The sequence below is a fragment of the Balaenoptera physalus genome, assembly GCF_965194825.1.
Source record: "Balaenoptera physalus genome assembly, chromosome: 2".
NCBI lineage: Eukaryota > Metazoa > Chordata > Mammalia > Artiodactyla > Balaenopteridae > Balaenoptera > Balaenoptera physalus.
In genome coordinates, this window is record NC_138883.1 from 74795470 (window position 1) to 74805779 (window position 10310).

The following is a 10310-nucleotide window of genomic DNA, read 5'->3' on the forward strand; positions in this document are numbered from 1 at the left end:
CTCTGAGATTCTCAGCTTCCCCTGTTGAAAAATGGAGATCAAAATATTAGGTACTGCATCTCAAACAACTGTTTGAGGCTCAACTGATACGATGCTTGCTAAGTGCTTTTTAAATATTATAATCTCTCTACTTATTATAAAGGCCTATTGCCCCTCCACCCTCGCCAAATAAACTATACATTACTCAAAATGAAATACCTGCATTTTCCTCTTATCTGTCATCCTCACATCCTTTAGTGTGAAGTCCTCAGCCAGCTTTTGGCAGAATTATATGTAATTCTCAGCAGGTTGTGTGCCATTATTAATTTTGGCTCAAAGTGCTTCTCATGGGGATTTTAATTGTATTTTATTTAAAATTTTTTTATTAAACATTAAATAAATACTTACGTGTATTTATAATCTACACGTAAGATAAAAGGACAACCATAAAACGAACACACATGTACCTACCACCCAGCTTAAGGAATAGGACATCAACACTGTTGATGGTCTGTGTGTGCCCTCTCCAACTCCATCTTCTTTCCCCACTTGAACTAACTGCAGTCCTGAATTTTTTGAGCTTATCTTTCCCTAGCTTTCCTTTATAGTTTTACTATATGTGTATATGTTCCTAAACCATATATGTTTATTTTTGCACATTTTTGAACTTTATTTATAAATGGCATCAAATTGTGTATATTCTTTTGTTACTGCAATATTATGTTTCCGACAGTCATCCATGTTAAAGTATGTGGTTATCATTCATTCATTTTCACTGCCGTAGAGTATTCCACTATGTAACATTGCTTTTTCCATTACTTTGTGGAGAGACATTTGGATTGTTTTCAGTTTCTTCCCCCCAATTTCTAGCAGTGTGGCTATGAATGTTTTTGAACATGTCTCTTGGACACACATGCAAGAGTTTCTCCAGGGCACATGCTAGATTTAGTGGTTTTAGTAGGTTGTGGGTTATGCAGATCTTCAACTTCATTAGATAATATGAAATTGTACCAATTTATGATTTCACCAGCAATTTATGAGAAGTGACATCATAATAATAATGTGTCTTGCAATTCATCAATATATTTCTCCTTTTATTATTAAAGTCTTTATTTTTTCTCAGTACAGTTTTATTGTTTTCAGACTTGCATATTCAAGTCTTAAAAATCTTTTGTTAAATTCACCCCTAAGTATTCCATATTTTTTGGTGTTGTTGTAAATGTTTTTTTAAAAAATTCAATTTCTGATTGTTTATTGCTAGCATATAGGTTAGCGTATAGGCTTCTCTATAAGAATCTTGTATTCTACAAACTTACTACACTTATTCATTAATTCTGGGAAGATTTTTGGATAGATTCCTTAGGATTTGCTACATAGATGATTATATCATTTGCAAACAAAGACAATTTTACCTCCTCCCACCCCCCAAACTGTGTGCCCTTTTTTTCTTTTTATTGAGGTACAATTGACAAATAAAATTGTAAGGTATTTAAAGTGTACGATGTGATGATTTGATAGATGTATATATTGTTAAAGGATAACCCCAGAGTTAATTAACATATCCATCACCTTACATAATTACCTTTTTATTTTGGTGAGAACGTTTAAGTTCTACTCACTTAGCAACTTTCAATTATACAGTACAGCATTATCAACTATACCCACCACATTACACATTAGATCCTCATACCTTATTCATCTTATAATTGAAAGTTTGTACCCTTTTACCAACCTCTCCCTATTTTCTCCACCCCAGCCCCTGGCAACCACTTTTCTACTATCTGTTTCTATTAGTTCAACTTTTTATTGTTGTTGTTACACATATAAGTGATATCGTGCAGTGTTTGTCTTTCTCTGTCTGGCTTATTTTACTTAGCATAATGCCCTCCAGGTTCATCCATGCTGTCACAAATGTCAGGATTTCCTTCTTTTTTTACAGGATGAATGATATCCCATTATTTATATATACCACATTTTCTTTATTCATTTATCTGTCAATGGACTCTTAGGTTATTTCCATACCTTGGCTATTGTGAGTAATGCTGCAATGAACACGGGAATACAGATAACTCTTCGAAAAAATGATTCTGTTTCCTTTGGTTGTATATCCAGAAGTGGGATTGCTGGATCTTACGATACTTCTATTTTTAATTTCTTAAGGAATCGCCATACTGTTTTCTATGGTGATAGTACCAGTTACATTTCCACCAACAGTGCATGAGGGTTTTCTCTTCTCCACAACTTTGCCCACATTCATGATCTCTTTTCTTTTTAGTAATAGGCATCTTAACAGGTGTAAAGTGATATCTCATTGTGGTTTTGATTTGCATTTCCCTGAGGTTTAATGATGTGAATCACCTTTTCATTTGCCTGTTGGCCATTTGTATGTCTTCTTTGGAAAAATGTCTATTCGGGCTCTTTGCCCATTTTTAAATTGGGATGTTTATTTTTTTTGCTATTGAGTTTATGTGTTCTTTGTATATTTTGGATATTAACCCCTTATCAGATATATGGCTTGCAAATACTTTCTCCCATTCCATAGGTTGACTTTTCACTTTGTTGATGGTTTCATTTGCTATGCAGACACTTTTTAGTTTGATGTAGTCTCACTTGTTTATTTTGCTTTTGTTGCCTTTGCTTTTGGTGTCATATCCAAAAATCATGGCCAAGACCAGTGTCAAGGATCTTACTCCTTATGTTCTCTTCTAGGAGTTTGAAGGACTCAGGTCTATGTTCAATCCATTTTGAGTTGATTTTTTGTGAGTAGTATAAGATAGGGGTCCACTTTCAGTCTTTGGCATGTGGATATCCAGTTTTCTCAACACCTGTTGAAGACACTATCCTTTACCCGTTGTATATTCTTGGCTTCTTTGTTAAAAATTAATTGACCATATATGCATAAGTTTATTTCTGGGCTCTCTGTTCTGTTACACTGAGTTTTTATACCAATACCATATTGTTTTGATTACTATAGCTTTGTAATATAGTTTGAAATCAGGAAATGTGATGTCTCCAGCTTTGTTGTTCTTTCTCAAGATTGCTGTGGCTATTCAGGGTCTTTTGTGGGTCCATACAAATTTTAGGATTGTTTTGATAAGGATTGCATTAAATTTGTAGATTGCTTTGGGTAGTATGGACATTTTAACAATATTAATTCTTCTAATCCATGAACACAGGATATCTTTCCACGTATTTGTGTCCCCTTCAATTTCTTTCATTAATGTCTTATAGTTTTCAATGTGCAGATCTTTTACCTCCCTGGTAAAATATATTCCTAAGTATTTTATTATTTTTGATACTATTGTAAATAGGATTGTTGTCTCAATTTCTCTTTCTGATAGTTTGTTATTAGTGTATAGAAATGCAACCTATTTTTGTGTGGTGATTTTGCATTGTGCAACTTTACTGAATTCGTTTATTAGTTCTAACAGTTTTTTAGAGGAGTCTTTAGGGTTTTCTATATATAATATGTCATCAGCAAATAAAGACAACCTTACTTCTTCCTTTGCAATTTGGAGTCTTTTTATTTCTTTTTCTTGCCTAATTTCTCTGGCTAGGATTTTCAGTACTATGTTGAAAGAGTACTATAAAAGTGGAAAGAGTGGGCATCCTTGCCTTGTTCCTAATCTTAGAGGAAAATCTTTCACCGTTGAGTAAAATGTTAGCTGTGGGCTTGTCATATATGGCCCTTATTATGCAGAGGTAGGTTCCCTTTATATCAGCTGAACAGACCAATTACTAGTAAGGAGATTGAATCAGTAATCAACCCCCCCCAGAAAACAAAGGAAAAAAGAAAGAAAATCCAGGACTAGATGGCTTCACTGGTAAATTCTACCAAACATAAAGAAGAATTAATACCAGTCCTTCTTAAACTCTTGCAAAAAAGTAAAGAGGGGAAAATACTGCCAAACTCATTTTGTAAGGCTAGTATGACCCTGATACCAAAGCCAGACAAGGACACTACAAGAAAAAAAGTTATACCTAATATCCCTGATGAACACACATGCAAAAATCTTCAAAAAAGTTTAGCAAACTGCATTTAACAGTACATTAAAAGGATCATACACCATGATCAAGTGAATTTATTCCATGGATGCAAGATGGTTCAACATCCGCAAATCAAGAAATGTGATACACCACATTAACAAAATGAAGGATAAAAATCAAATGATCGGGACTTCCCTGGTGGTCCAACAGTTAAGACTCTGTGCTCCCAATTCAGGGGGCTGGGGTTCGATCCCTGGTCAGGGAACTAGATCCCACGTGCCGCAACTAAAGATCCTGCATGCCGCAACGAAGATCCTGCACACTGCAATGAAGATCCCACGTGCTGCAACTAAGACCCAGCGCAGCCAAATAAATAAATAAATAAATAAATATTTTAAAAAATCACATGACCATCTCAATAGATGCAGGAGAAAGCAGTTGACAAAATTCAGCATCCTTTCATGATAAGTCTGCATGCCTTTTATTTCTTCCTCTTACCTATTGCGTTGGCTGGGATCCTATAGTACAACATTGAGTACAAGTTGTAAAGTTCTTGTTCCTAATCTTAGGGGAAAGTATTCAGTCTTTAACATTTAGTACTTTACTGTAGGTTTTTCATAAGTATCCTTTATCAGCTAGAGGAAATTCTCTTCTATCTTAGTTTGCTAGGATATCTCTTCTATCTTAGTTTGCTATCCAGTTTTCTTTTTTTAATCATGAATGGGGGTTGACTTTTGTTAAATGCTTTTTCTGCATCTATTGAGATGATCATATGGTTTTTCTCCTTTATCTGTTAATGTAGTGAATTACATATGATTGACTTTTGGTTGTTGAACCAATCTTGTAATTGTGGGATAACCTCCACTTGGTCAAGGATGTATTACCTTTTTGCTATGTTGTTGGAAATAGTTTGCTAAAGTTTTTTAAAGAATTTTAAAATCTATGTTTGAGGGATATTTGTAACTTCTTTCTTGTTAATATGTTTGTCTGATTTTGGTCAGGATAATGCTGGCTTCATAGGTTAATTTGGGAAGTGTTTCTTCCTCTTCTGTTTTCTGAAAGAGTTTTATAGCATTGGTATTATCTCTTTTTAAAGTAATTAGTAGAGTTAACCATGAGGACATCTGGGCCTGCACTTTTCTTTTTGGGGAAGTTTTAAACTACAAATGCAATTTCTTTAAAAGATATAGGACTGCTAGAGTTATCTGTTTTATTTTGGGTAAGCTTTGGTAGCTTGTGTCTTTCAAGAAATTTATCCATTTCATCTAAGTTGTCAAAAACGTTAACATAAGTTGTTCATAATGTTCCAGTATTACTTTTTAATGCCTATAGAATTCATAGTAGTGTCCACTTTCTTATTCCCCTTATTGGTAGTTTGTGTCTTCTCTCCTTTTTCCCCTACTTTCTCCCAACCCCAAGTCCAGCAGAGAGACTCTTCCACCAGTTCCCACAAGTATCTCAGAATTGAGACTTGTTTGGTTTCACTGGCCTGATTTTAGTGATATGGCCATTCCTGAGCCAATAACCATGGTCATGCTCTGACTGGTTAGGGATGAAGTCACCACCATCCCTGCTACACGAACTGAGAGGGGGAAGGGCCTTACTGAGAAAGATCAGGGACCTACTACTTTAAGAATGGGAAATGGATGCAGGCAGATAGAAAGTACATATGGCCATTACAGCATTTATGGTTTTTTTCCTAATATAAAGAAGTCTAAAACTTTTACATAGCCAAATTTGTAAACTTATTTTTATATTTCTTCCATCAAAAAAGCTCCCTACATGTCTTTAATAAAATAATTTTTACCTAAATTTTCTTTTTCATGGTTTATATCTATCTACTTAATTCATCCTGAATTTATTTCAGTTTAAGAGATGAGGTGAGGATCTAACAACTTTTTCTTCAAGGTCCTAGGTAATCTCTTCATTTACCTTCATTTATTCAGCTTATTCCTTCAGTAAAACATAGTACCTGACACTTAACATGGTTCTTAACTTTGTACCAAGCCCTGTGCTAAGCATTCTAACATATACTAATACATTGATATTTATAAGGTTTCTATGCGATAGATACTATTATTATCTCCATGTATATCTGAGATACAAAGAAATATTGCTTACTCAAGATCAAATGGCTAATAGGTAGCTGAGATCTGAACCTAGGTTTCTAGTAGCTGTTCTCAGTCTTTGTGCTATACTGCTTCTAAAAATCGTTGATGTCCACAGCATGCCTTGCAGCTACTACCTTTGCAGCTAGTAGGCTTCTGTTGTACCCATGCATATTATTGTTCCTACCAGTTGGCTTGTACCAAGAATCAGTTGTTTGTTTCTAAACCTTGATGTAATAGTTGGACTTGTTACTGTAATGACATTTGAACTAAATAAAGATAAGCCAATGAAATACGAGTATAAAAACAAAGCTAGTTCTATGAAAATGAAGTCAGTTCCTTTCAATAGATTCCATATTGGAATCTATTGAAAAAAAATTGACTATTGAAAAAAAAATTGTTGACTGAGGTGTGGGCAAGGACTGTGAAGACTGGAAAAAGACAAACAAAAAGCGAAAATTCTGGAATTCTGCTCACAGATAGTCTCTTAAGCATCTTTACAATTTTTGTGCTGCTGAAACCAATCTTGAAATTTCATATTATGAATGTGGTTTAAACAAGAAAGACTACAACAGTCATTGTATTCATTCTCAAAGAAAAAGATATTTATAGACTAGTGAGTACATATGTGTTTCTAGGTTTTATTTTCAAATAAATATTTAAGGCATGTATCACATTTAAATTGATATTCTGCTCTAACCTTTCCCCCACCCAAATAACCAACTATGTACTAGACCCCAAGCTTTTTTAAAGGAAGTCTTCTAATGTGGTTAGCCAGTAGTCTTGGCATCATTTATTGACTTGACCTTCTTTACTGATTAGAAAGTCTACTTTAATCATCTATTAGATCTTTATGTCTACTCTGCATTATCTTTCTAGAGTATCCAATTCCACTGTTGTATTTGTTTGTTCTTAAGCTAGTGTTTTAATACCTGATACTTTTTTTGTTCAACATTTCTTGGCAATTCCACCTCATTAATTTTTCTGTATATATAATATTTCTGAAGCCTATCATGAATATATTCTTACTGAGAATATTTTTTATCAATTTTGAAATATTCTAGTGAAGAAGGTATGCTAAGTTTATAATTATAACTTAAAAATGAGGCAAGATTAAGAAACTCAGATATAGGCTAGGGTCAGAAACATTAAGACGTACCAGACGTAGCTGTGGTACGCTGAGCTTTCTGTACTCTGAGAAGACTGCGTGAGCCAATAATGATGCATGTGAGAAACCACTGTCGATGAGAGGACATGCTGAAAACTGTCTAGGAGGGGATAGTTCATGGAGATCAGGACAGAAGCTGCATTTGCAGAGGTTCAGGCAAGGAGGTAACTTCCTCCCCTCCTCTCAGGTCCAGTACATCTTTGTAAGAAGAGCTTGTTCACCTGCTCCCTAAACACCTGCTTCACCTGTTTGTTCCTCAGGGTGTAGATGAAGGGGTTGAGCATCGGAGTCACCATGGTATTGAGCAAGGCCACCACCTTGTTCCTGTCCTTGCCCTGGCTACCCTTGCCTGGTTGGACATACATGAAGATGCAGCTGCCATAGAAGAGAGAGACAACAGTGATGTGGGAGGAGCAGGTTGAGAAGGCTTTCTGCCTCTCCTTGGCTGAGGGGTTGTGCAGGATGGTATGGAGGATGTGGCCATAGCAGGTGGCCTTCACAGACAGAGTGCCCAGTAAGCTGAAGTTGGCCAAGATAAAACCCAGAAGCTCAATCAGACTTGTGTCCGCACATATGAGTTCCAGGAGTGGAAAGTTGTCACAGAAGAAATGATTAGTGATATTGGGGCCACAGAATGGCTGCTGAAATACAATGAAACTTGGAACGATGATGATAAGGAATCCTGTCATCCATGAACAAAGAACTAGCTGGACACAGACCCTTTTGCTCATGATGGTGACATAACGCAAGGGTTCACATATGGCCACATACCTGTCAAAGGCCATCACTGCCAGTAGGTAGAATTCTGTGGTTCCCAGGAAGAAATAGAGGAAAAACTGAAGAGAGCAACCTGCCAGGGAGATGGTCCTGTATCTTGTCAGGATGTTGGACAGCATCTTGGGGAAGATGACCGAGGTGAACCAGATCTCCAGGATGGCAGAGTTGCGGAGGAAGTAGTACATGGGGGTGTGGAGGCGCCTGTCCATGAGGGTGAGGACCACGAGGAGGTTCCCCAGTAGCGTGAGGAGGTAGGTCAGGAGGAGCCCCAGGAAGATGAGCATCTGCAGCTCACAGGCACCTGAGAGCCCCAGCAGGACAAACTCGGTGACAGTGGTGTGGTTCCCCATGGCTCCTCTGACCTCTGCGGGGGATGGCCCATCAGAGGTGTGCTGCACCAGGAGTCGTGATGTTCTGGGGACTCTGAGGACGTTTGGAATTGATAGGAAAAAGTGGTGAGTGTTGCATTTTGAGTTGAAGGATTCCTTTATTTTTGTTTTACAGAGCTCCCTTGGGGCTATCTGTCTCATGTATGGTCCCTGGTATGTCTGTGTGTTAGAGGCGAGAGTGGTGTTGCAGGGGGGCCTAAGTAAGGCCCCAAACCAAAAATTATTCTTGCTTACTTTTGTTAACCAAAATTTTATTTCTGATTCCTCAACAATTACTTTGCCTCTAACATTATACCCTGCTTTCACTACCTTTCATTTTTATCTTTATTCTAATAATAGGCCTTCCTCCATAAGTAGTTCATATTTGAGACTGGTAACCTTTTTGCTTAACTTAGCCATTCACTACACTGAGATCCATATCCTCAGGTAAACTGATTGAGAATGCATAGACACTCTATTGCTAATTCAATATTACCTGAAAATTTGATGCCTTTCACTAGTATTTGGATTAATAAAAAGACAAGAGGAAATCTATGAGAGAAAAGTACAACTCTTACCAATCAAAAAGAGAAAAATACAAGTAATGTATGCACAAATAAAAATTCCTTAGTGGGAGTTTGGTATTTAAGATTCTTAATGATCCGTCCTCATATTATATATCCATGGTCTCTTTTGATTACATCCTCCTGTGGGCTCAAGATAAAATAAACCCTTTGTGATTTTTTTGTTCTTTATCTATTTTATGCACCTATGTTTTAGCACATGGCATTCTTTCAACTTGGAATCATCAGCCTTTTCAAATCCTATTTATCCTTTAAGTCTCTCCTCAATAAGTGCTGTCATTTCCATGAAGCCTTCTCTTTTGAATGCCTGAGTCTCTGTATCTCTCATAGTTTTATTATATATCACTCAACTTTTATTGTATTTTATGGTTGTTTTTCATTTGTTGCTCAAAGATGTCTTTATTAATCTCTGCATTTTATATAGCGCTTAGAACAAGTTTCTTGAAATAATCAGCTTTAGTAAACGTTTACTGAATGAGTGAGTAACACCTCAAATGTCTGTGAGATGGATTTGGTGTTGTCTGACACAGAATAAGTTGAGGACATGTTGCTTATGTAGTACTTCCTAGAGGACAGTAGCCTTGCAGAGTAATATGTCAAGTAGTCCGTTAAAATGGCCCATCTGAAGAGGGTTTGCTTTTCCTCATTAGAACGTGGAGATGTCTCCCCACAAAGATTCTCTAAGGGGAAACTCTCCATCTTTGAGACAGTCTGGGGTTTGAGCTAGTAAAGGGACAGAGGTCTGTTTGGGTCTGCTAGAATGCTTCCAGCAGCAAACAAAAACAAAAACAAACACCCTCCCCCCCAAAAAAAACCAAACAAACAGGATTTCCCTGGTGGCGCAGTGGTTAAGGATCCACCTGCCAATGCAGGGGGACACAGGTTCGATCCCCGGTCGGGGGAGATCCCACATGCCGCACAGCAACTAAGCCCGTGCGCCACAACTACTGAGCCTGCACTCTAGAGCCCACGAGCCACAACTATTGAAGCCCGCATGCCTAGAGCCGGTACTCTGCAATAAGAGAAGCCACCGCAATGAGAAGCCCACGCACCGCAACGAAAGGTATCCCCCTCTCGCCGCAACTAGAGAAAGCCCACGTGCAGCAACGAAGACCCACCGCAGACAAAAATAAACAAATTTATTAAAAAAAACAACCCAAACAAACAAACCCAAAAAGAACAACAACAAAAAACCCCAAACCCTAAAAAAGATCTCTTTTTAAATGTCCGCATCCCTGGAAGTTTCCTTCCTTAAGCATTATCAACTATTCCCTTAATGATCAGGCAGAACTGTAGCAAGAATCATTTACCAGTCACTGGAGAATAAGATTGGGACCCA

At 37.2% G+C, this 10310-nt stretch overlaps 1 protein-coding gene across 1 annotated transcript; it reads right to left on the bottom strand.

The window, feature by feature from the left end:
• Positions 1-636: 636 nt before the first annotated feature.
• On the bottom strand, positions 637-9763 carry OR6J1 (olfactory receptor family 6 subfamily J member 1). Its single transcript, XM_082452438.1, has one exon. The coding sequence runs from the start codon at positions 8547-8549 to the stop codon at positions 7395-7397; it is 1155 nt and encodes a 384-aa protein (XP_082308564.1). The 5' UTR covers positions 8550-9763; the 3' UTR covers positions 637-7394.
• Between the last annotated feature and the right edge of the window lie 547 nt (positions 9764-10310).

Bases quoted from the DNA above. Each gene is read 5' to 3' on its own strand.
- OR6J1 (XM_082452438.1), bottom strand. From the start codon at position 8,549: ATGAGACAGATAGCCCCAAGGGAGCTCTGTAAAACAAAAATAAAGGAA.